Source organism: Microtus ochrogaster, chromosome 6, assembly GCF_000317375.1.
Source record: "Microtus ochrogaster isolate Prairie Vole_2 chromosome 6, MicOch1.0, whole genome shotgun sequence".
NCBI classification, from domain to species: domain Eukaryota; kingdom Metazoa; phylum Chordata; class Mammalia; order Rodentia; family Cricetidae; genus Microtus; species Microtus ochrogaster.
This window is the reverse complement of record NC_022013.1, coordinates 23,874,051-23,900,262: the sequence shown is the minus strand read 5'-3', so window position 1 is coordinate 23,900,262 and position 26,212 is coordinate 23,874,051. Positions and strand designations below refer to the sequence as shown.

Sequence of the window (26,212 nt, the reverse complement as noted above, 5' to 3'; positions counted from 1 at the left end):
GGTGGGACTCTGGCTTTGTGGGGAAGGAACACAGAGCCCTCTGCGCCTCCAGCCCACCTGCCTGCCCATCGCAGCCACAATCTATGCAGCATGCTCGTCTACAGGGTAATGGAGGCTGCTCATGGAGCCAGCTGCACAGGGACTAACTATGCCCTTGGTTCTAGGACCTTGGGGACCCCTCCTTCCCAGCTCTGGCACTATCTGTATGCCTGGGCACGTCTTTTCCCCCCAGGTCCTCCGTCAGCACACTGGAGGGCCTGCCTCCACTGAAGCATGTGACCTTGAAGGCCCTAGCCGCCAGTGTCCACTAAAAGCTGTTGCCATGACGCCTGGTCCATTTGCAGGCAAATGCTGAACAGCCGGATGCTTCCCCACCCTCTACCCTGGCCAGCTGCTGCCAGTCGAGACAGTTGAGGTGTTCTTGCTTGAGTTTCTGCTCTGGCCTCCTGAGGAGACTGGTTGCAGAAAACTCATGCCTGCTGCTAGACAGTGGCTCTCTCCCACCCAATAGCTGAGGGTCAGAAAGGACTGGGGGGGGGGCGTAAGTGTTCTGTTCCATGTTCTCTGGATTAGCCCAGGGTAGTTGCATCAGGGCTCCTGCTAAGCAATGTACTGCAGAGGCAATTGACAGGGTGGCGAAGGTGGAGAGGCTGTGGAAGAGAGCATCAGCCTTGCCCAAGTCTGCAGGATGCCGGGCAAGGATGGCATCAGAGGTGCACAGGCTGTTGTACCTGACTCAAGCAGGTACAGACGCCAAAGGCTTAGCAGAAGGGAAGCTGAGCCTGGCCCAGCTTCTCCACATGTACAATGGTTACACTCCAAGCCCTTGTCCTTCCAAGACAGCATTCCAGAAACAAACATTTTAATGCAGAAAAACATAGTAATTTACAGTGAATCACGGTGGGGGCCTACAAGCCCCCTAGGAATGAATAGTAAGGACCGGGAGGGGGAGACCGAGCTGGTAAAGGCCATGCCCCTTGCCTCCACTGCTTATTTCCGCATGAGAAGACCTCGGGTACGTTCAGAATAGAAGACAGAGATGAGCAGACCCTTGGAGGGGAGAGAGGCGGAGACTGCTGGTTGCTCTGGTGCCTGCCACCGGATCCAAGGCCATACCTACTCAGGGTCTGCCCTTCCCTCTCCTCCTAAGGGGCCTGGCAGAAGCACAGCCCGAGTACAAGGGGAGCTGGGGAAGGGGTGACCAGATGGCATCTGGCTTGGAGAAGTAAGCAGCTCAGATGAAGCCGCAGAGCTGGCAGGCCTAGCCAGGAGCTCTGCTGCCAAGGAGACAAGCAGAGTTAGCTTCCTGCTGGCTTGGAGCTCAACACCTCTCACCTGGGGCAGATGCCCCTCAGCTGGAGGCTGGGACACCAGAGGTAGAAAGGAGCCCTTCCCCTCCCCTACTAGGAAGGGTCAAGGACAAACAGGCAGCACGAGCTCCACAGGCTTGGGCTGGCCACGGTGTGCTTTCTTCACAGGGTGACAGTCTGGGCCCAGCTGTCTGCAGGCACTTCCTCTCCAAGCCTGGCAGGGTGAAGGGGAACGCCCCCACCCCAACGCTGGGTTCCAGCCCCTCCAAACAGGAAAATGAAGTCTTCATTGGCATCCACAGTGAGGGGGGCAGGGCACTTCGCCATGGTTGCCCACCTTCCCCAAGGGTGCCAACCTCAAGGCAAGAGGGTACCCTTGGGAGCAGGTCCGGCAGCAGGAGGCTGGTCACTTTGGCATCTCCAAGGCCAGCACTTGAGGCTTCACTCTGAAATACTGGTTGAATCGGATCACTGCATACCTGCCAGGGACAGGCAAGGAAGCGCGTGAGCATGGAGCCTGGCAGCCTCCCTAGGACTGCCTCCCAGGCTCAAGCCCACCTAGGTCTGGGCGAGTGAACTCTTTCTGAGACAGGGTTTCTCTGTGTAGCCCTGACTGTCTTGTAACTCACTCTGTAGACCAGGCTGGCCTCAAACTCACTGAGATCTGTCTGCCTCTGCCTTCCAAGGGCTGGGATTAAAGGTGTGCACTGCCACTGCCCGGCTAGGGGAAAGACAACTCTTAAATTTTCACTATAGTCTCATTTCTTCACTGAGACGGGAGCAATCCTCCTGATCGTGTGCTTGGCGTTTTGTTTATTGTTTTGTAGTGTTGATCTGTGTGTTGTTTCACAGTGGACCTGTTAACCCTTGTCACTTTGTGGTCCCAGCCCAGTGATCACTCTGCTCTGTCCCTATGCACGTGACTATCATGTCTCAGAGTCCTAAGGCCTGTCTTTTTGTGACTGCCTTATTTCACTCAGCAAAATGTCCTCAGGGTTCATCTGCATAGCACGTGACCAGATTCCCTTGTTTACAAGGCCAGAACGGTGTTGACGTTCTGTGTCATTCATTCGTCAGGTGACAGCACTTGGCTGCCGTGGGGGCCAATGTTCTAAACAGACTTGGGTGCGCAAACACTACAATGAGCCCTCTCTTCAGTCCTCTGGGACATGCACCCAGGAAGAGGATTGCTGGATCGTACAGGCGTTCTATTTTTCAATGTCTAAAAAACATTCTTTCCCAGAATGGCTGGCCAGTTTGCATTCCCAACATATACAAGGGTTCCTGTTTCCCCACATCCTTGCAAATGCTCTTGATTTTCTGTCTTTGTTGGTTTTGTAACATACTCTGATGTGAGCCCCAGTATCTGGGCCAGCATAGCGCTATAGCTGAGGGTGGATGGGGACAGAATGGAGGATTTAATTCCCTGCCTGCAAGGACAAAGGGGCCTCATTTAATGGACTCCCAAGTTGTCATAATAAGAGTTTGGATATGATCCCTAAGCCTTCGGAAGAGGTGGATGTGAGTGGTTCCAGGGGGCAGTGTGGATAGATAGAATTCACCCGAGTAATTTGCGAAAGACCCTTGCCCTCTGTAGCTCCTTTTTAGTTTTTTTTTTTAACTTTATTTTATGTGCATTGGTATGAAGTCCCTTGGAACTAGATCTTCAGACAGTTGTGAGCTGCCATGTGGGTGCTGGGAATTGAACCCGGATCCTCTGGAAGAGCAGTCAGTGCTCTTAGCCACTGAGCCATCTCTCCAGCCCCTCCTTTTTAGTTTACTATTACTATTACTGTGTGAGTGTAGGGTGTGTGTGCCACAGTGCATGTGGAGGTCAGAGGACAATTTTCAGGACCCAGTTCTCTCCTCCCACTTTTCCATAGGCGCTGGGGGTCGAACTCCGCTCACCAGGCTGGGCCACAAATACCTTCACCCACCGAGTCATCTCACTGGCCTTCCAGCCTTGCGCACTGATTCTCCGGCCTGTCTTTATTTGTCCCAGGCTCTGGCTAGGATGGTACCAGCAGAGTGGGCCCTGGTGCTGGGTAGGACAGTATAGCAGGCTTAGTGGAGGATGGGAGCACTTTTGCTAGGTTTTGTGGGGCTCCCTTGGGAACTGGGATTAGGTCAGCTGTGCAGTGGAAGGCTCTGGCATCTTATTTTGATTAGCTTGGTCACATACTAGTCAGGGCCGTGCCTTCTCCCTGCCCCACGCCCATCTTCCCCGAATGTCTCCATACTCACCTGAGGAAGTCAAAACTGATGGTGGAGTACTGGTTCTGTATGAGCGCCCAGAGTGCCCAGAAGAAATGGGAGGCCTGCAAACAGGCCAGAGAGGGTCAGCCCTACAAGGCCACACCTGTCACAGCCTTCAAGAGCGAGAGAGACACAGCCACCGTGGATGTCTTGCAGAGCTACACACTGTCCATTGTGGGGAGATAGAGGCCAGACCACTGGATAGTACTTGGGGACCCACTAGTAAAAGGCAAGAAGAGTCAGTTCTACCCAGATCCCCGCATCCAGGCAAGCAGAACGGGGCTCCACGGACTTTAAGGTTCTCCAGGTTGCCTCTTTCCACCCTAGGCTCAAAGAGCCAGAAAGCCATGATTCCCAATCCCTTCCCCCAAACTACAATACTATAACCTTCCTAGGCATGGGGGTACACCCTTAGGGCTTTTCCCACCCATCCCAAGCTTTTGTCACGCAGTTTCTGAGAAGGGTTCTCTCTACTTCCCTTTCCATGACTTAAAAGGGATGTAGGTGAGCCAGCAAGCATGGGGTTGTTTTGTTAAAGGCTGAGCAAGAGATTTGTTCTTAAGGTGCAACAAGGAGGAAGAGGGCCAGGTTTGGGCCAGTGTGGACCAGAACAAGCAATCACAGAAAAGAGAGATTTTCTAAGCTCTGTTACGAAGTGTGAAACTTGGAGCAGCTGGCTTGTGTCCCCATGTGTTAGTAGTCCTAGTGCCCTAGGCACAGGCCAGTGGACACCTGGCATGAGCCATTTTCCTTGGAGAAGTGGCATTCCCAAGTGAATGCCATAACGCAGTATGTGGGGGGGGGCGTGGGAGGCAAGGCTGGAAAGTTATGGGTGAGGTAACGGTGGAGGTTACAAGGAGGGGTCTTAGTGCATCATGAAACACTAAGGCTAGCTAGCAGAGAGAACCACCCATCCAAACAGATTTGCTGAGTTAGGAAGCTGAGGTCTTTCTTGGAAATGTTCATCTAGAGAGGTAAGTGCCCAGGCTGGGTGGCATAGGTGTCAGAAACATTAAGGGGACATCTGAAATGATTGTTCTAAGACTCTTTCTCGGTGGGGTGCAGTCCAAAACTGGACTGGCTAGTCTTAACGTTTAACTTGACACAAGCTAGAGTCATTTTGGAAGATGGGATCTAAATTGAGAAAATAACCTCACCAGATTGCCCTGTAGACAAGTCTGTAGGGCATTTTCGTGACTGCTTTGGGAGGGCCCTGTCCACTGTGGGTGGTGCTACTCCCTAGGCTGGTGGTCCTAGATGGCATGGGAAAGCAGGCTGAATAGGTCATGGGGAACAGCCAGTAAGCAGCGTTCCTCCTAGCCACTACAGTTTCTACGTCCAGGTTGCTGCCCTGGGTTCCCTGGATGGTGGACTTAAGCTGTAAGGCAAAATCAGCCCTTTCCTCCCCAAGATGCTTTTGGTAGAAATGTTTCATCACAGCACTAGAGACCATCACTAAGAACCACTGACCCTGGGCTCTGGGTGGGAGACTATGGCAGGTTCAAACACTCACCAGAGCAAATTTGTTGACTTGTGCATAAAGTCGCTCCACCTCTCTGGGGGTTGCAGCCGTCCCCTTTTGTGCCTCAAGATAATAGTTCAGCCACTGTAACTGGATCTCCCTAGCTGGATACCGGCAATAGTCAACCTCATTCACACCTACAAGGCAGGAGAAAGACAGAAGCTGCTGGAAAAGTTCCTCTCAGGTTTGAGCCCAGGAGTCTCCTACCTTGAGATGTGGGCTAGTCTGGGGAGGGGCCCTCTGAGGGCAGCTGGGTCAGTAGAGGGGTCTCCCCTACCCAGATGCCTAGGGGTGAGGAAGGAGAGGCTGAGAGTGGCCAAGGGTCACTGCGAGTGTTGGGAATCCCAGGGCAGGGCCACCATATGCATGTCCCTCTATAAAGTGATGCTTCAGGTCTCGGGCTTGGACCACTTGACCCCAGACCAACCTTCTCAGCTCAGCGCAATAATTCCCTCACCTTCCAGACAAGGAGTTTGTTAGATGTCGGTGCTTGCACTGGCATTTCCCAGGGAAGTGTCCCACCTCCACTGCTCCCATGACTGACACCCCCATTTGTACCCTTCCCCATCCTAAGTGTTTTCAGGTTGCTTTCCAGTTGCTCCAGGTATGTGTTTGGCACAGGGTAGACCAGGGACTAGAAAGAAGTAGTTTATTTAAGGTGGGAACAGAGCTGGGCCACCGTCTCCAGGGTCTCGCCCTTATAGGTGAGAAGGCCCAGGTCGCACAGTCTGTTACTGGCGGAATTGGGCTGGACCTGTATCTTCCTACTGCCCAGAGTGCAGAGTCTGCCTGCTGGCTCCTAACGGATCCAGCCCATGCCTTTGGAGAAGCTCTACTTGACCTTTGCTCTGTGCCCTGGACAAGGACTTAACACCTCTGCAAAGGCCTCCCAGCGGTGACCACTGCCAGGCCTGTGCCCTGCAGGCCAGACCTCTGCTTCAGCTCTGCTGAGGCCCAAGCCCTCCCCCTCTGATTGCCGTAGAGAGTTGGGCTCTTGGCCGCAAGCAGCTGCACGAACCTGGTCCTCTGAGGCTCTAAAAGAGATGTGATACATCAACCTGGGCTGGGCTGGGTTGGTTAGGGGAAGCCCTGGGGGCCAGCCATAGCACATTGGCAAGCCCACGTACCAGCCTGCAGACGGCCCCCCAGCTGTGCCCAACTCCAGTGAGGATTTGTCTGCATGGTCCTATGCCCTGCTGCCCTTCCATGGATGGGACTAGATTACTATGTCTTTAGGGTACAGCTGCCAAATCTGAGGGAGTAGGAAGGGGAAGACTTTTTTTTTTTTGAGGCTGGTCTCTCTTTATAGTCCTGGCTGTCCTAGAATTAATATATAGACAAGACTGGCTTCAAGCTCACCAAGATCTGCCTGCCTCCCTCTGCCTCCTGAGCACTGGGACTGAAGGTGTGTACCAGCACACCCAGCCTTGCATGTGTATCTTAACTCAAGGGTGTGATGGAGGTATTGCACCGTCTCCATTTTACAGCCTTAAAGGGCAGCGATCTACCTGAATCCCACCACTAGTGAAGACAAAACTAGGGTCGAAACTCAGGAAATCAAGTCGTGGGACTACTTTTAACTAGCTCTGCCTAGACATTTGCTTCAGGACACCAGGCAAATGGCTCCTTACAGCTTATTTGGTCACATATCTGCATTCAAGGCCTGCAGGGACAATTGCACAAGTTGTACTGGGTATGAAGGATGAAGGGGTGTTAGCCAAGCTGGTGAGGGCTGTCCTTGTCCTGAGGAAGGGATATTTTCTTCTTTTTCTCATCCCCCCTCCTTTGGTAGTAGATATTGAACTCAGGGTCTTGTACATGCTAGGCAAGAGGTCTACCACTGAGATACATCCATAACTATCTTTAATTTTAAGATGGGGTCTTACTAAGTTGCCCAGATTGACCTTGAACTGGGAACCTCCTGCCTCCCAAGTAGCTGATATCATGGGAATGCACTACTGAGTCCCACTTGGAAGGGGGTCCTTCTTAGGTCACATGTCAGGCCGAGTAGCTCCTGGGATGGGACCCAACAGTGAATGCATATTCCTCATTTGTACCAAACTGCCTGTCACGCAAGCTAGCAGAGGGCAGCTCTGGAGAGGCGTCCCTTTCTGTGAGCTACTTTAATCTTCAGAAGCAGGCTGTGCCCACCTTCCACCCATCAAGCCTAAGCCAAGAACCACTTGTGGTAGATGTGGTGCCCTATCACGAGGAGGGGACTGAGATCAGCATAACTGCCCCTACCTGCGAACTCGTTGAAATGGTTGCCAATGTCAAAAGCCTGGTAGTTGTACCCCGCGTACTCATAGTCGATGAACCTCACATGGCCTGCAAGGGAAAGGAGAAGCAATGAGAGCTTTTGTCCCCACAACACACCCTCTGGTCCTCCCTGATCTCTGCTCCAGCCTTCTAGGCCGCTGCCCTCTGTCTACCTGCCTTCCCCATAGCTCCAGGCCTCCAGCTCAGCTGGGTCCTCAGGTTCCCGTCTAAAGGCATCTGTCCACAGCATAGCTAGAGACCAGAAGCAAAGCAAATACTTCCTGCCTACCATGTCCATGGTCCCGCAGCCATGGAGTCAACTCACTATAGACTGCAGATCTTTAAAATTTGATCTGAGGGATGGAGATTATGGCCCAGCGGTTAAGAAGTACAGGCTACTCTTGCAGACAACCTGAGGTTCAATTCCCAGAACCCACATGGTGGCTCCTAACCAATTATAACCACAGGTCCAGAGGGTTCAACAACGCCCCCTTCTGGCTTCTTTGGGCACTACGTGCATATGCCACATGGACATAGATGCAGGCAAAATAATCATACACATAAAATACTAATTAAAAAAATTATATGTATTAAACATGTACAGTATTTTCCCCTTTGTCCTTCCCAAGACAACATGGCTTAACACCTATTTAGCTCATATTTCCACTGTACTGGATATTGTAAGTAGCCAGAAGGTACCAGAAGATGCTATATGGATGTCCTATGCAAATACACTCTTGCTTATTTTCACCTGTTTTCAGGGTGCTGGGGACAGGGCTTGGGGTTCCACACATGGCAACTCTGCCTGCAAAGCTCCACCCACTCTGCTGTTTTATAGGAGACTTGGCATTCTCAGATGTCCCACAACCAATCTTCCGTGTGTAATGGGGGACCCTTGTATGCCCGGGAAAACTATATCCTCAGCAACAGTAAAAAGCAGATAATCTCCCCCTCTCTTTTCTCTTCCCCATCCCCCTGCCCTCTCGAGGCTTAGGGAAGCCATGATGTCTTCAAAGGCCCACAAAATCATCAGGATGCAAGACGTGGGTGTTCTCATGTTGAAGAGCTTCTCAACTAGGATCTCGAGTTCCTTCTTACAATGCGTCTTTCTAAGTGGTACTTTCCTCTTCCATTTCCCTCTTCTTTCTCACAAATTTAGATCACCGTTAGGCACACCCGTGTCCTCCGTAAAAAAGGAAAGTCAAAACTCAGGTCTCCTAGTCCTTGTCCTCGGACCCCTGAAGCCAGCAGACCAGCCGGCTGGCCCACCTCTGAGGGGCTTGAGGGGCTGTACCTTTGGCACTGTCATAGATGATATTCTTGCAGAGCAGATCATTGTGACAGAAGACCACAGGGGACTCCAGTTGGGACAGGTGTTCCTTCAGCCAGGACAACTCCTGTTCCAGCACCTCCACCTTAGGGACATCTGCAGAAAGGCTAGGCAGTGGCAAGAAAAAGAAAGTTGCAGGTCGGGAGAGGGTTGACTCGGACAGGCAAGCCCTAAACTCCAATCCAGTCATTTATTTACTGTAGAGACTAGAGACCTCAGACAAAAAGACAAAAGGCCAGTCCTGAGAGCCCCACTTGTCACACATAAGTGTATCCTGTCCTTCTGGTTCCCATGAGAAGCAGGGAATAACCTGGTCAAAAAAGTAGCTGGCAAAACATAAAAGCCACTAACTAAGCCTGGCAGCAGTGGTGCATGCCTTTAATCCCAACACTCAGGTGGATCTTGGTGAGTTTGAGGCCAGCCTGGTCTACAGAGCTAGTTCCAGGACAGGCAGGGAGACACAGAGAAACTGTCTTGAAAAACAACAAACAAGCCAGGCAGTAGTGGTGGCGCACGCCTTTAATCCCAGCACTCAGGAGGCAGAGGCAGACAGATCTCTGTGAGTTGGAGGCCAGAGCTAGTTCTGGGACAGGCTCCAAAGCTACAGAGAAACCCTGTCTCGAAAACAAACAAACAACAACAACAAACCAAACAAACAAACAAAAACAAACAAAAAGTCACTAACTAAATGGCATCCTGGCTACTTTGTGAAATGGACAGGGTGAGGAAGGGGGGGGACCCAGGAGAAGACAGGAGAGGTGACAAGTGTCACAGGGAAAGAGAATGGGGCCCATGGAACTACTGGTGAGAGGCAGGACAGACTGCACCAGGACTCCGGAAGAAAGGCTGTGCTCCTCTAAGATGAGAGTCCGCTGTAACAGACGCTTTCTCAACACAGCAGAGGGGTGCCCTGTTGTGGCCCCTCATCCCCGTAGACTATGGTCTAGTCAGTCACTTCACAGGGATGTAACGAGGCAAGCTATACACTATGCAATGTCAGAGAAACAAAAGCACCCGCAACACACCCCGTGGGAGAGACCTGTTTTGCCATTCCCAGCAACTAATTCCTGTCACCTCGAGTTATGAGTGCTTCCTGTCCCTGGCATCTGCTAGACTAGCTTGAAGGCGGAGCCAAAAAGCACAAGGCTACTTCCACCTACTCCCGAGTCACACTGAAGTAGTGTTGTTTGCCCAGCGTGCCGGGTCGGGGAATGGTCAATCAATGCAGAAGTTGGGCAAGGACATGCTGAACTCAGGTGCTCTGAACTTTGACCTTCAGGTACACAGGTCTGTGGACAGTGAAAAAGCCAAACAACACAGTCTTTCAAAATTCAAAACTACCCCTGGGAGGGGGGTGCTGGGCCTAGTCTCCACTCCTGTTTCTCTGCCTAGGACAGCAAAGGTTCATAGGGGAAGATGAAAACAAGTCCTGGCTCAGCTCCCCACACTGGACAGAACTGTCTGAGATGTCCTTATGTCCCCTGTAGAAAAGAAATGCCAAGGGGCTGGAGAGATGGCTCAGTGGTTAAGAGCACTGACTGTTCTTCCAGAGGTCCTGAGTTCAATTCCCAGCAACCACATGGTGGCTCACAGCCATCTGTAATGAGATCTGGTGCCCTCTTCTGGCCTGCAGGCACACATGGAAGGAATGTTGTATACATAATGAATAAATAAATCTTAAAAAAAAGAATAATAAGGAAAAGGAATGCCAAGGCTAGAGGGTCTTAGGTCTTCCATCCTACAGGACTGGGAAATGGAGGGTCCAAAAGGGCAAAAAGCCTCATCCCAGATGCCTCATAGCACAGGCACACCTCACCCAGCACCTCAGCCAGCTGGCTTCCCAGCCCACCTACCGTGTGTCCTCATCACAGGGCTGTGGACCCTTGATCTGTTCCCTCCGTCTCTAAGACAGCTTCCCTGAGCCAGGCAGCCCATGGACAGAGCGGAGGGCAAGCTCCATCCCCAGCCATGCATGTGGTCCTGAAGCTACTCTAGAGCTCCTATCTATCTATCTCAAGATAAAGTCCGAGGAGGATTCCTTTGGTCTGCCCAGTTCTCGGTCTGAAAATCCTGTCACAGCGGGATGCCCACTCCCAGTTCCTGGCCTCAGTCTGACCCTACCCTGCCATGCCAAGGCCACTCTGATACTCACTATGAGGACAATCCAGGCCCATCTCCAGGGCCCCCTTCAACTGTGGTGTCCCTCCCTGAACATGTGGCCCTCTGCCAGCACCAAACCCCTCTCCACCTCGGCAGGGTTGGCAGTAGAGTGGCCATCGCTACCACCTGGAAACATTCACACTGCAGAAACAGTGGCGGGATGAGGGCTGGGGTCTCTGGAAAGCCAGGGGCTCCTGGCGGGATGAGGGCTGGGGTCTCTGGAAAGCCAGGGGCTCCTGCTGAGGGAGGAACTGCTGCTTGGCCGTCTCCTTTCAGTTCCCACTGGAGCAGCAAAAGTTCTTTCTCCTTTAAGGGACCAACTCTCGACTTCTCCAGTCTCTTGACTTTCTACCTTTGCCCCCTCATTAGACCACCCATCAGTATCCCCTCATGATGTCCCTAAGGTAGTTACCAGCCCACACTGCCCCACCCAGGGCCACCAAGTCACTTTCTGCAGTCTCTGACATAGCCTATTCTCTCCATTCCTACCTACCCACCAAACTGCCCCAAACTGTTCTGTGCTTCAGGGAGGTCACCTAAATGCAGTCCTGGTCTATAGGAACACTCCCTCACCCAGACTGGCAAAGTCCATTCAGCAAGCACTCTATGGGGATCCCGGTTCTTCTAGCCCAGGTCTCCCAGTCCTAGGACCTGCCCCAGCTTATCTCCTTACCTCTAGTGCGCAGCCAGCCCCCTCACCAAAGCTGCCCTTAAGCCCGGCAGGCCCCGTCCTAAACCATAGTTCTGGCTCAGAGACCTTGAGAATAGCAGGCATGGGGGGGGCACATACTTGGAGTCCTAACACTGGGGAGACCGGGAAGTAAGACCATAAGTTCAAGACAGATTGGCTTGAGTTACATGAGTTTTAGGTCAGTGTGGGCTACGTAGTAAGACCCTGTCTCAGACAAACAAACATACAAAACCCAAACACACCTTCATGAGTTCCTGCTGCTTTTCACTTCCATCCTGGCTCCTTACGCCTGGTACCTAAGCCCTCTTCCCTCTAGCTACCATCCCCCCTGCCATGGCCTCCTGAACTCACTGGCCACATGACCCCCTCAGGCTGTCTCCTGAGCTGGAGCAGCCCCTCTCATCTTGCCCTTCCACCTCTGCCATGATGATTTTTGCTGCCCCTTCCTACCGCTGCTTATGCATTACACACCCTGCCTTCTTTTGTGCCAAGTACAGGCGTGCTCTGTTTGCCAGGCTCTGAAACTCCTCACAGGCAGGACCCGTGCTACATTCACCATGGCTTTTCTACAGTTGTAATCCCAGTCAGTGTTTGTGAAATGAAGGATCGAATAAGTCAGGACTGTGAGGGAATGGCTGGAGTCCAAGATGCTCCAGCTCGTCTCCATGACTGCTCGGCACTGTCCTGCTGTAGGCCAGGCAAGGCGATTCTAAAGGATGAGTGAATGAGTCCTTAGAGAGGCTCAAAGAACTTAAGCCTGGATTTCCCTGAGGCCAAAGGCATGACCACAACAAAGGAGGCTGGCCAGTGCTTCACCAAGGGCCTCTCCCTCCTGGACAAGATCATTCTCCACAGCTGCACAGGGACAACCAAGGACGCTGTGGTGTCCGTTCACGTATGAGCAGCAGACCTGCACCTGGAGACAGCTAGTCCCATCTCGACCTGTCCAGCAGCGGTGCTGGCTGAGGGGACTCTAGTAGTCTTCAGGGGTATGGTAGTCCTTGTCCCAGGATCTGAACATGGCCAGACAGAGGGCAGGCTAGGGCCATTCTGGGCACTCATAGCACAGTTACTGGGTGTGAAAGTTTAGATAAGGTCATGGGCGTGTGCAAGAGATGAAGATGGAGTTGGAGTTAATGACTGCCATAGAAGAGGAGGGAATGAGGGTCATTTCTTGTGGACCTCCCTCTCGCCCGCTCTACTGTGACACCGGCGGAAGTTGTGTTCAGATTAACTGTCTATTTCAAAAACTGCAAGAGGAGCCGGGCGGTGGTGGCGCACGCCTTTAATCCCAGCACTTGGGAGGCAGAGGCAGGCGGATCTCTGTGAGTTCGAGACCAGCTTGGTCTACAAGAGCTAGTTCCAGGACAGGCTCCAAAACCACAGAGAAACCCTGTCTCGAAAAAAACCAAAAAAAAAAAAAAAAACTGCAAGAGGAGAAGACGTTGAATGCCCAGCACAAAGAAATGATAGGCATCGGAAGTGAAGAAACGAGTTCCCTGATTTCATCACCGCGTATTGTATGTATGTCTACCAAAGACATTCAAATACACTCTTTTTGGTCTTTTTTTTTTTTAATTTTTGGTTTTGTTTCTTTGTTTGGTTTTGGTTTTTCAAGACAGGGTTTCTCTGTGTAGCTTTGGAGCCTGTCCTGGAACTCACTCTGTAGACCAAGCTGGCTTCAAACTTACTGAGATCTGCCTGCCTCTGCCTCCTGAGTGCTGGAATTAGAGGTGTGTGCCACACTGCCCAGCTTCAAATACATTTTAAAAGGCAATGCTCGCTGGGTATGATAACACACACCTTTAATCCCAGCTCTGGAAAGACAGAGGCAGACTGATCTCTGTGAGTTCAAAGCCAGCTTGATCTACACAGTGAGTTCCAGACCAGCAGTGTGTGTGTGTGTGGGGGGGGTTTACACTGTTTCAAAAAAAAAGTTGTGGATGTATGGGAGGTCAGGGGTCATGTTGTTGAGTCTTTTCCATGCTTTAGTCTCCTAGGTGTGTCAGGAGTTGGATACCTGCAGGCTGGCGAGCAAAGGGGGAGTTTGGGGGACCCTTCTTTGCTTGAAAGTAGAATGAGGCCAGGAAGGAGACCTCTGTCCCTGGAAAGAGCACTCGATGGAGCAGTGGGTGTGAGAAGAAACAAAACAGGGAACATGGTTTCCAAAGGCGCACAGGCTTAAGAGGAGTCTAGGTGATCTGCAGGAAATGTTGGCTCCCAAGGGCTGGCTGTCTACTCTATGACCCTTGAGCTTGGCACCTTAGGTTCTCAGAGGTTCCGCCCTCCCATGGTTCCAAAGGAAGACAGTTCATGCAGAGTTAAGTCCTAGGAGGAGAAACTAAAGCCTCAAACTGACAGCCTGACAGGGGTCAGAGCAGCCTTAGTTGTCCCTGATCCTGCTTCCTGACACAGTCAGAAAACTCAAACAGAAATAAATGCTAGTGTGTAAAATTACTGATCTGCATTGCTAAGACACAGCCCGTGGCCTCCCTCTGCCTGGACTGTAGCTCAGGATGGAAGGTGCCCAGGAGAAACTCCTCCTCCTTGGGACCTGCATCCCTGAAACTCTTCTAAGAGTTGCCTGAGAGATGGCTCAGCGGTTAGGAGCACTGGCTGCTCTTCCAGAGGTCCTGAGTTCAATTCCCAGCACCCACATGGCAGCTCACAACTGTCTGTAACCCCAGTTCCAGGGTATCCGACCCTCACACCAGTGAACATAAAATAATAATAATAATAATAATAATAATAATAATAATAATAATAATAATAATAATAAATTTTAAAAAAAAGGTTGCCTGGAGGCAAGAGTAGGGGTGGGGCAGACATTGGCAGCCCGGAGCCCTCCCAGATCTCTGTACCTGGGAGTGATCTCATCCTTGACCAGCGTGAAATAACGGTGCATCTTATGCCAGAGGGTGGGCATAGGCAGGCTGCCATTGGCATGGATGGCGTGAATCTTTGCCATTTCTAGGGCGATTAACCTACAACAGAAATGGGAGGAACAGTGAGTGTCAGGACAGGGCTTGTCCTCATGCCCAGCCCCTCCTGACCAGAAAGGGTTTGGAAGGTTCTTCTGGATACCAGCCAGTGGGCCACGTGTGGCATCTCTTCAAACAAGGTCTCGGCAGAAGGCAGAAAAATGCAATGAGACCTTTAACCATCGCCTCTTTTCTAGTCTCAGAGCTGGGTCAGAGAAAAGCAGACAACCATCCCCGCTCCCACCCCAGGCTAGTGGCTTGACCTTCCCCAGTCTTCCCTAAGAATGCTGAGGTAACCAGGCATAAAGGTAGTACCCATCCCTCAGACTTTGCCCCATCCTCTGGAGAGGCAGCAGCAGGTCCCTTTCCATGAAGAGAATAGTGGGTGTTGTTGACAGGCAAGGAGGAAATGTTAGCTTTTTATCAGTCTGGCCAAGGTGAGGAGGCTGGCCCAGGGCAGCCCCTTCTGACACTACAGGGTGAGCGGATACCAAGGACGCAAAACAAGCCAGCCTTCTATCTTCAAGTTCTCCTGCAGACATTATCCAAGGTCCTGGGGGAGGAGTGGGTAGCAGGGAGGTCTGCTGGGAGTGAGAAGGGGTGCATAGAGCACTAGCTACCAGAGAGGGAAGGACCCTGATAAGAGCCCAGCACCAAGGCCAGTGCCAAGGTCAGCAGAGAGGCTGGGGTCCCAGCTGGGCTGCGGCAGCCCTCCCTGCTCCCGTTCAACCCTAACTGCCTGCCAAGCCTTCGGTGTCCAAGCTTCTGCCTGTCGCTAGAATAATAATCACTAGGAAGGACAACAAAGGCCCTGGTTGTTTGAAACCTTGTTACAGAGCTGTCCTAAGCTGTCCTCCTCTTGCCGGGACTGGGAAGGGACGAGCCATACACCATCAGGATAATGGCAATTTCAGGTTCCTCCTCAAGCCTGCCACACTTCAAGGGTGGAGGGCCATCAGCAGTTAGAAGGTACATGGAGGTCAGAGGTCCTGGGGTAGGTGAGAGCCCACCAAGGGTCTTGGAAGACCAAAGACACAGACCTAAGGCCCAGCCCTAGTCTTCCTTCCCTAGGGAGACTCTGAACAGAGCCGTTCCTTGAATGTCAGAAGGGCTGTAGTGTGAATAGCAACTGAAGGAACTTCAACACTCAGCATTTTCCTGCAGCAGAGCCTCAGCAGACCAGGCAGGGATGGGCTCAAGAGATATGGGATGTGGGGTGGGGGTGGGGTGCTTTCCTGCAGGTCCCCTGTCACTGTGACAGGATGGGGAAAGCTCCATTCTGGGAAAATCACCAAGCAAAGGCCTTCCTCCTATACCCACCCCAATTTCTGGCTCTCCCTCAAACACCAATTTCTTATTATGGCACCTAAATCCCCCTTCAATCTTCCTGACAGTGGTAATTGTTTCCAGAAAGAGGATGAGTGACGGCATGAGGATCACAGAGGCAGAGAGAGACTAGGAGTGGTGGGGACCTGCCAGTATTTGAGCTTATTTGCACAAGACTAAAGGAGGAGCCATGAGAAAGGCAGGGCAGGGTCCCTTGTATCCCGCTTTGACCTCACCTCTCCAGGTAGGGTATACTCAGCTTGACTGCCAATGACCCCTAACATAGGTGGACACACCCTTCACACACACACACACACACACACACACACACACACACACACACACACACACCCCAGCTATAGCACAACTCAAATACAATGTCCTGAGGCCCCAGCAGTCTCAGAGGCAGCACTGAAGAGTATGGAGGGCCACCATGTACGCAGAGAGCTAAGTGTGCTTGGGTTGACTTGAGGGGGGCCACAGCTGAGGAGGCATTGAAAAGCTAAGTCTACCCCTAGGTGGGCATTACTGCCTTCAGCATTGCAAGAAAAACCTCCTTTCTCTTGGGTTGGACACAGCAGATGCCAAGCAAAGCACCTGGGCAGACCCTGCACTGTTGCCCCCAGCATCAGGAGTAAAGGTCAACTTGCCCATGCCTCACTATGATAGCCTGGTGGCCTTCATCTGCGTGGGTCATGACACTGGGGAGGAAAGGATACTGACTGACCGCACTTCCTGACCCAGCTAGCACAGAGAGGGTGGTGTACTGGGGGCTGTTTGGTTCTTCCTCTTTTGGGCCCTACAGTAGTAGTCACAGGGCTTGAAGGTTAAATGCAGTTCCTAGGCCCCACATATCCAGGTATTCACTGGGGACAGGGCCCAGTTCTTGTGGGCCTTCTGCATGGAGGTCACAGTTGTACTCCAGACGTGGGTCTTCACTGTCAGGGAACCCAAAGGGCCCTCAGTTTAGGGGGCGGGGAGAGGCTAAAGTCAGGTTCACCCTGGATTGGGCTGTTTGTCTCCACACCTTCCACTTTCTCCAAGCAATGGGAGGGAAGCTGCTCAAGGTGGCACACACCTTTGATCCCAACACTTGGGAGGAAGAGGTAGGTAGACCTCTTTGAGTTGAAGCCAGCCTGGTCTACATGTCAAATCTCGTGCTAGCCTGTGCAACATCAAGAGACCCTGTCTCCAAAAGTAAATAAATAAATAAATAAGAAAAAAAAAAAAGACAGAAAGATGGGAGGGGGGGCATCCTGTGTGCCTTCAGAATTTGGCTGAGATTTATCTCCAGGCCTTCTGGATGTTTCCATATCTAACACAGGGTGGATGGAGGTTTGAGATATGGGGACAACAAAAACAACAAAAATCTGATGTCTGTTACATTTTTGGGACCCCCTTTGTTCCCCTGGAATACATCCTTCTGGTGGACACCACTGGGAGGCTGTGGAATGTTGGTTGCAGTCTCCAAGAAGAGCATATCAACAAATATTTTCAAAGCAATGTGGAAACACGACTTAGGACTCTTACAACTCTTCTCCATGAACCCTATGCACACGGAAGAAGCCATAGCCTCAGGGAAAACGGCGCCTAGTGCCTTGTACCCTACTCACCTGAAGAGCTGGGGTTCTCTGATGTGTTCCGGTCCCAGGGCCACACCCTGCATGTACTCATAGCACAGCCCATTCTGAAAGGTGCAGTAGAGTTTGGGGGCGCAGCCGTGTGCTCGTAGCAGCTGGAAGTTCCTGACCTCATTCTCCCGGTCCACCAGCAACTCTGTCCGCTCCCCATACACCCGGACCAGGACACAGTCCCGCATGTCCTCCTCCACATAGCAGGCCACTAGCTTGTTGGTGATGCCATCTTTGAAGCGCTAGCATGGGGAGAGGGGAGCTATGGGTGGAAGGATGGGGTACAATCCTCGGCTCTCTTCCCAGAGCTTCAACCAAAGCAGAGTGTGCGCATTTGACAAATGAACACAATCCCACACCAGCGAGCACTATCCTCTGCCTGGGAGTGAAACACAAGGCGGGAGGGAGGTGGCAGCCCCAGTGAGCCCAGACACACTCACTCAGCCTAGATCTGCCTCCAGGGCACGGGATTTGGCAGAGTGGGCATGTTCACACTAGGTAGTGGGTAGAGCTCCCCCCCACTTTCTCCATCCTGACCTGAAGGAATCCACCACAGGTGAGAGTGGCCAAGGAGGGCTGGAAATCGCCCAGACATCCTGACCAGCTGCCTCTTACCAAGGCAGGCAAGGGCTCTCAGCTTTATCTCTTGCTCCATCCAGTGGCAGAGGGATAAGGAGGGTACTGAGGTTGGCACTCATCTCAGGGTTCTGGTGGCCAGAGGTCACTGAATCTCTGAATTCCACACCAAAAGAAACAGGAGACAACAGAGTGGGAACAGTCTCTGGGCATGGCGATAGGGAAGAAGGAACTATGAGCTAAAGTTTTATGGGCACCACGTGACTGTTGGATGGGACTTTAGAGGCCACCTGAACCCACTCTGGGTGAGGAAACAGGCCTAGTGAGAGTATGGATTAGTATTGCTATCTAGTGCTGGATTTAATCTCAGGTCTGCCTTGCTCCTGACTAGGTCTTCTGAAAAAAACAAAAACAAAACTCTACCACACTCAGCCTAGATTCTCCTCAGAGCTGTGCCTTCCCCACTAGGAAGGTCTGTGACATGGAACCCTACCCCTCTGCACCTTCCTGCGCAGGCTTCCCAGGCTCTGGGCGGCTGAATAGATGTAAAGATCATTTTTAAGAGAATGCAGGACTGTTAGGGAGTGAGCTTTGCCCACAGGTGTATGGGAGAATGAATCCAGCTGAGGTGGGAAGACAATCTGTGGGGGTGGGGGGTGGGGAGTGTTACTCAGAGCTAGCCTGAGGCCATGGTGAAGGTGTTTGCAGGAATTCCACAGGGCTGGTTCCTGGGGTTCAGACCCCTTAGGGCTTGGCTCTCATGATAGGGTGAAGCAGCCCCTCAGGGTGTAGGGGGAGATTTCCTTAAAAGTTCGTGCCTCCTCGGGTTTCAAAGTGGTTGAGTTCGCACTTCTGGGCAACTAGGGGGACAAGCTCTCATCGACAGGGGGTTGGGCCGCACGCACAGCATGCTGACAGTGGGCAGGTCGACCTCAGGCTGCGTGCTTTGGGAACCCCTGGAACAGGCGAGTGCGGAGGGTCCAGGAAAGCGTGAACCCAGCTTTGTATAGGGATCAAAAGAGATGGAGAGCTAAACACATATACAAGCCACAGTCCAAAACCTTTCCTGCGCAACAGCGGCGCAACCCTGGGACCAACACTCGGAAAGATGCACTGACGGGAGTCCACGCAGCCCCGCTGCAGCCCAGGCAGGGCCCCATCCCCGGTCTCGCGCCCGCTCGGCTACCTTGGTCCTAACTTGCTCGGGCTTCCAGTGCGGCCGCAGCTCCCGGATGAGGCGCAAGGCACCGGGGAGGATGTCATCCTGATCCACCACGACGCTGAAGCACGGGACGGCTGCCCTCGGGGGCCCTGGTGGCTCCCAGTAGCCTGCGCTGGCCGCCGCCTTCTCCTCCATGCCCCATGAGCACTGCGGGCAAGGCGCCTGCCTCCGCAGGTAAAAGGACGAGCACGGCACTGGAGCTGAAGGGGGCACAGCCATTCCCAGCAGCCCCACCCCCTCGGAGACGCCGCGCCCGCGTTAGCCCCTACGGGGGGGGCCCTGAGAGGGAGTGGGAGTGGTCGAGGAGGGGCCAGGAAAAGTCCATGACTCAGGAGCGAGCCGCCCGCTCCGTTCGCCGGGGCCCAGCCCCGCAACACAGCTGGCTGGGGATCGCCAGGGTCTGCGCGACGGTGACATCACGGGCCACAGCAACGGCCCCTGCCCGCCCCGCCCCCTCCTCCGGGCGAGTGCAGCCTGCCGTCTCCAGCAGCCGGGGCAGTAGCTACCTGGGGCTCTGGGTGGGAGTGATGCCCCGCCTCAATGACGCAAAAGGTGGGACCTCCTAACGCCCCGCCCCAGGTCCCTGTTCAGGCAGCCTAGTGCGGGATGACCGGTTTCCCGTTGGGGCCCACATCCCTTCGCCAGCTCTTTCCCGGTAGCCTAGGGTAGGGCTCGTCTTTGTCCCCACCTTATCCTGGAATATGGAGATTGACTGCTCCCAAAGAGTGGGCTTTGGCTTGCCCTCAAATCACTGGACCCCTGGAAAAGGTTGGACTGCATCTCTAAGGCCTCCAGGCATCGCTCACCACCACACATATATTCTCTGGAAAGCCACTTGGTGCTGAGGTGTGACTGTCCCGTAGGCAGACTGAACTCTAACTGAACATTCTCCGGTATCTTATGAGTACACGGACACTCACTAAATAATCCTTAAATCTTCTTCCCTGTCCTGAGAGGCTGACTGGGCACACATAGTAGGCACACATAGTAGGTACACAGGCGCCTGTAGCCCAGTGCTTTGTTGAACAAAGAGGTGATCAAAGGCCTTGCACAACCTGTGGACCTAAGTGCACGTGGAGTAGCTAATGGCCCAGATCCTGGCGGACTTGCTGTGGAGAGGAGACTCTTCGGAAAGCCCCTCTCTTAGCCAGATGTTCCCCGGGTCACCTCCGGAGCAACCTCTATTAGCTACTAGCCCCCTGCTGTAGCGCAACCTGGACTTGCCTTTTGTTGCTTACCATCTCATACTGCTGCACTTGAAAAATGCCCCCAAAATGGACGTTTCTGTGTCCCTAAGTTGTCCTTTTGACCTATTCAGGAACCTCTCAGCCACAAGGCCCTTTGATTCTTGCTGCCCAGAACCCAGGTCTTCTGGTACAATTTCTACGCGATGCCTCTTATGGTGGGCACTAGCCCCACGGTGGGGCTAGTCAGCACTTGAAATGTGACTGCTGTGGCATTTTGTGTAACTTTAATCTTAATAAGGATGTAAATAGCCATTTGTAGCCACTATACTGGACATTGTAGCAGATGACAGAGGAGGGACCGCCTGCTTGAGGTCATGAAGCCCCAGCATGCCAGAACTGGAAAGGACATTGCCTCCAGCTCTTTCTTTTGCAATAGGCAAAGCAAACCATGCTGGGCAAGGGTTCACAAACAGTGGAAGGCCAGGCTCTGGTTCTCAGCTTCTCTGCCAGGACTTTGCAAATAGCTCTGCTATGCAAATACCACCTCAGAGAAGCCCCGGGACCCGTAACCCCAGCAGAGTGAAATCCAGACACCAAGGGCTTCATTGGTACCCAGTGTTTTATACTTTTTGGTCAGCAGAGGGATGAGAAGCTACAGGTAGAGGCTGCTTTCTCATCTCCAAAGCTACACAGCCAGCAGTGGGGGGTGAGTGGGAGAAGAGTCATCAGCCTGTGGTGTCCTCAGGCCTGTGTGTAAACCTGACCCTAACCAAGGTGTCTGAAGCTCTGTGCCTGCGCCAGCCCCACTCACTCACATGGAATTGAGGCAGAAGTCCCTAGGCCCTAAGGAAGCCAGCTTGACTGGGTTCTAGGCTAGTTTTTCATTGTTTTTCAGGATTCTTTGCTGCTCGATTCTTCACCAAGGGATCTTGGGCAAGTGTCTTTTTCTGTCTATATATTTATCACATGTAAGGTAGGGTTGCTGGAGGTCTGAAGTCCCGTGTTCTTAGATGGTGATGACTTAGATAGCCTGTGTAAATGGTCACATGGCATATAGAGGGTGCAGAGCAAGCTGAGAGGAGTTTCTCAGGGAACTCCATATTAAGGTCGAATCTCTCAGCAGCACAGAGTCTGGGATCAGTACTGGATTCTGTGAGCTTGAAGCATTTTTCTGACTCTCTCAGTCAGGGTCGCTATTGCTGTGATGAAACACCATGATCAAGCAACTTGGGAAGAAAGGGTTTGTTTGAGTTACACTTCCACATCACAGCTCATCAAAAGAACTCAAGATAGGAGGTCAAGCAGAGCAGGAACCTGGAGGCAGGAGCTGATGCAGAGAGCGTGAAAGAGTGCTGCTTACTGGCTTGCTCCTACTGGCTGGCTCCTTCTGACTTGTTTAGCCTGCTATGTTATAGAACCTGGCTCCACCCACAATGGGTTGGGTCCTCCCACATCAATCACTAATTAAGAAAATTTCCTACAGGCTTGCCTGTGGCTCCCTCCTAAGGAGGTATTTTCTTAATTGAGGTTTCCTCATCTCAGATGACTTTCACTTGTGTCAAGTTGACTTAAAACTAGCCAATATGTTTACCTACACTTTACTACTACAGCCCTGAGGGTTTTTTTTTCCCAGTTGCCCTAGGGGAACATGCGACCTCTCTCTTTGCAAACTCCCCAACCAAGGTTGCTGTATGAACAAGCTATATGTGAATCCTGTTGACAATAGACGGAAGGCATTGACCTTACATACAAAAGCATGCGGGAGTGGTGTCTATTTTGTTACATTGTCCCCCTCTCTCTGTCTTTCTCTCTGTGTCTCTGTGCTTGTGCCTGTCTGTCTCTTTGTTTCTCTGTGTGTTTGTGTATGTAGAAGTCAAAGGAAAACTTCAGTTATAATTCCTCAGGTATCAAAGCCTGGGGACCAGATTGTCCCTCTCCTCCTGGTTGCCATCATGCCTGTTTTTTGCTTGTCTGTTTGTTTTTGTTGGTGTTTTTTTATGTGGTTCTTGGATCAAATTCAGGCGCTCACACTTACTGACAAAGCCACATCTACACCCCTGTTTGTCATGTGTGTCTTCTCAACACAACTGTCCCTCCTTTTGCTCCAAACTCAAAAGAATCAGCCTGACTCAGGCTGTAACATGAAGTCTTTATTGTCTTTCCTCAAAGCAGGGAAGGGTGAGTGCAGGCAAGGGGGCAAGCACTCCTTGGGAGCTGTGTCCAGTGTCCCTGTGTGGAGGTCAAGCCCAGACAAAATGACCCTCAGGAGCAACATCTTTGCCTCGGCCAGAAACTAGGGTCACTGGGTGACAGAGGGCCTCAGCGGGCCAAGGCAAACCCAATGCGGTTGTTATGTCGATCAAACTCTATGTAGAACTTGCGGATGAAGCTGGCACCCAGGACCCAGACAGGCCCAGTGGGTGGCGGGATGTCCAGGCCATGGAGAGCCAACGTGCATAGGTCATCATTGTTGTAAGGATCCTGGCAAAGAAGTATGAGGCTTGCTCTGTTGCCCATGACACAACCCCTTCTCACCACCTGACCCAGCAGCTGTCTTTAGCGTATGCCCCTCTCGCCTGCATCCTTCCAGAGCTGTTTTAGCCCAGCCTAAATTGCAGCCTTCCCAGGGCAGGCAGGCACTGCGGTAGATATGAGGCAAACAGTGTGTCTACCCTGGGCTCTCAGGCTTACTTAGGGCTTCTGACCCAGGCCAAATCTCTGAACTTCTCCACAAGCATGAAAAGGGCAGAGGACTAAAAGGAGGGTCACTCAGAAATGGAGAGAGAACTGTTGCTAAGGCACAGCAAGAGTTTTGTTTTGTTCTGATTGTTCATTTACTTATTAGTTTTGTTTAGTTTGCTTTTCTCTCTCTCTCTTTCTTTTTTTAAATGTATTTATTTATTATATATACAACATTTCTTCCATGTATGCTTGCATGCCAGAAGAGGGCACCAGACCTCATTACAGATGGCTGTGAGCCACCATGTGGTTGCTGGGAATTGAACTCAGGACCTCTGGAAGAACAGTCAGAGCTCTTAACCTCTGAGCCATCTCTCCAGCCCTCTTTCTTTCCTTCCTTCCTTCCTTCCTTCCTTCCTTCCTTCCTTCCTTCCTTCTTTCTTTCTTTCTTTCTTTCTTTCTTTCTTTCTTTTAGAGACAGGGTTTCTCTGAGTAACAGTCCTGGCTGTCCTGGAACTCGCTTTGTAGACCAGGCGGCCTCAAACTCACAGACGTCCACCTGCCTCTACCTTCCGAGTGCTGGGATTAAAGGTATGCACCACCACTGCCCAAGTGAATCTGGGGAGTTTTGAAAACTCTGATTCCCAGGTGCCTGTCATGGAAGTTCTGATCTGCGAGGCGAGACATGTGGCCTGGGTACTGGGATTATTGAAAATTCTCTAGGCGATCTGAGCTGCACTCATGAACCATTGGCCTAGTAGGTGATCTGTACATTACAACTTCTCCCCCTTTCTGTGGCCCCTGCCCACCCTTCCCACTGAGCCTCACCTGCAGCACGTAGTCAGCACTGGTGAGTGTATAGGCTCTGCCTCCCAGGTGGAAAGAGATGTCGGGGAGGGTGGGCACCTGGTTACAGTTTACAACATACTGGAGGAAGGGAGGAAGGAAGGAAGGAAGAAAGGAAGCTCTTCTCAGTGTGGGACTCTCTGAGAAGTCCAGAGCCCTGCGCCAGAGAGTCCTGACACAGTCTCTGCTCACCCTCCGTGGGAGACAAGCCACCCATTCAGGAAGTGAGAGGGGTGAGGAGGAGATGGCTTGAAATGGCTTTGCTTGGGACCCAGTACTGTCCAGATGGGCTGTAGGCTGGAACCAGGTGGTGTTACCCCCTCCCCCGGCGTTCTCTCCACCAATTTCTTACTTCATCGGTGCTCTGCTCCTTGGCCCCCAGGGCTTGCATGATTAGCTTCATGGAGATCGTAGGACCCGAGATATAAGATGCACCAGTGTCCACCACTGCCATGCAGCCCTCCTCACACAGCAAGGTGGCCGACCCCACAGACACCCTGTGGAGGCTACAGTTAGCCAGGCAGACAGACAGACAAGAAGGCAGACAGGCAGAAGTCACCACTCACCCCCCAGCCTGCATGCCTTTTCCAATTTAGGGTAGAGTAGGAGACCGGCCTTACAAGTGGTCTGGTGGCACACTGGATAAAAGCCGAGAGGCCCGGAGAAGGTGCTGACTGTTCTTGTCACCAATACATAGTCTAGAGACTCTGCCTCCTCTCCCTGAGTCCTCTCCTGCTCATCCTCAAATCTCATCCCATGCCCCAATCCTGGACAGAGCTGACAGAGAGCAGAGAGTGGCTGTACCTTAAGGAGTGGCTGCCCCCACCCTTACCCCACCCCACCCCAATCCCGGTGACACCATCAGTTTTGGAGGGTTAGGAAGGTTATGATCGCTGACCCCTTCATGGTGATCTGCCAGGAGCCAGTCTTGCTGACGCTCACATAGTGAAAATTGCCTTGGTAATGTTGGGGGTCGCTGCCCCCCAGCACCACTTCTCCACCCAGCAGGTGGGAATCCCTGAAGGAAAGATCAGCAGAAGTTAGAGACAGGCGACCTTTGAAGCCTGAGACTTCAGGGATGAGGTGCAGGGTGGGAGAGAGGGAGGGATTAGGGGGGTAGATTAGGAGGCACGCAGAACCCATTGCTTCTCTCCCTTGTTGGCCAGTCCCCAAATGCAGCAGAAGTATTTCTAGGGTTGTTTAGCTGCCTCCAGAAAACCATCAGATTCAAGGGCAGGGGGTAGAAGCAAATAAGTCATAAATAATGCCTTCCTCACTTGGGGGCAACAGGTGTGTGTGGTTGGCTCCAGACTCTAGCGTCTAGGGAGAAACCAGGCATCCAGTGGAGCTGGGCCCGACGAATGGGAGTCTGTGTGGGTGGTGGCATGGTTCCGGGGCAAGGGTTCAGGGCCACATGGGGCCCCTGTCTCACTCAGGTTCCTGTTGAGGCTGAGAGGGACACAGAGAGGAGACCCTCTTTGTGGGCAAGGTTCAGCAACCTGGTTGTTTGGTAGGGTAGAGGTTAATTCTTGCCCTTCAGACAGCTGAAACCACCCAGAGCTTGGTGGGCACGTGGTGGCTGGAGCCAGGCTGTTGTTCCCAGTCAAAGCTAACTGCCCTTGTCTTCCTCTCCACGTTTGTTCGTGATGCTACCCTCAGCCCAGGGCTGCCTTGGGCTGCTTTCCGAGGTACTTAAGTGTAAGTGAAGGACCCATGACCTACACATATGTTTGTGCACATGTGTGCACGGGGCAGGTGTGTACCTGTTCTGTGCAAGTCAGCTACTTATATGAATGTTACTTCTTCCTAGGGCCCCCGCTTACAGGCCTGCTTGCTGCCTGTTGCTGGATCCTAATTCCTTCCATGGCCCCTATTTCTGAGTCCCATGTATTTTAAGTCTTCTCATCATCTCTTCTTCCACCCACAGCGTTGCTCAAGCATCCTTTAGCATTTAGAACACCTACCTCCCTTTCCCTGCTTCTCTCTGGATCTTACCCCACACCCTGCCTCACGTCCTCTTCCCTGTTGAACTTCCCAAAGCAGCCTATGTTTTGTGATCTACACTCTCTGACACCCACTTCCACTCTTACCCTCTATCTATCTATCTATCTATCTATCTATCTATCTATCTATCTATCTATCATCTATCTATCTATCTATTATCTATCATCTATCTATCTATCATCTATCTATCTATCATCTATCTATCATCTATCTATCTATCTATCATCTATCT

The 26,212-nt window shown here is 52.2% G+C and overlaps 2 protein-coding genes across 4 annotated transcripts in view; both read right to left on the bottom strand.

The window, feature by feature from the left end:
* Positions 1-845: 845 nt before the first annotated feature.
* Etnk2 (ethanolamine kinase 2) lies at positions 846-19,734 on the bottom strand. Of its 3 annotated transcripts, XM_005348361.3 has the most exons (8): positions 19,229-19,734; positions 17,449-17,708; positions 14,390-14,512; positions 8,642-8,784; positions 7,333-7,416; positions 5,080-5,225; positions 3,555-3,628; positions 846-1,789 (listed from the first exon to the last, which is right to left on the bottom strand). In XM_005348361.3, exons 1-8 carry the CDS (start codon positions 19,481-19,483, stop codon positions 1,717-1,719), a joined length of 1,158 nt encoding a protein of 385 aa, XP_005348418.1. In that variant the 5' UTR covers positions 19,484-19,734; the 3' UTR covers positions 846-1,716. The 3 variants fall into 3 exon arrangements, with proteins under 3 accessions (XP_005348418.1, XP_026635738.1, XP_013202149.1); XM_026779937.1 differs by lacking the exon at positions 14,390-14,512; XM_013346695.2 differs by lacking the exon at positions 17,449-17,708 and having other exon boundaries at positions 19,229-19,390.
* A 2,954-nt stretch (positions 19,735-22,688) lies between these two features.
* Ren (renin) overlaps positions 22,689-26,212 on the bottom strand; it is a 10,053-nt gene continuing 6,529 nt past the window's right edge. The window contains exons 6-9 of the mRNA XM_005348360.2: positions 24,875-24,994; positions 24,329-24,473; positions 23,959-24,057; positions 22,689-22,932 (exon numbers count right to left, since the gene is read on the bottom strand). Coding sequence (XP_005348417.1) covers positions 22,771-22,932; positions 23,959-24,057; positions 24,329-24,473; positions 24,875-24,994 — 526 coding nt within the window. The 3' untranslated portion in view covers positions 22,689-22,770. The remainder of the gene's footprint in view (positions 22,933-23,958; positions 24,058-24,328; positions 24,474-24,874; positions 24,995-26,212) is intronic.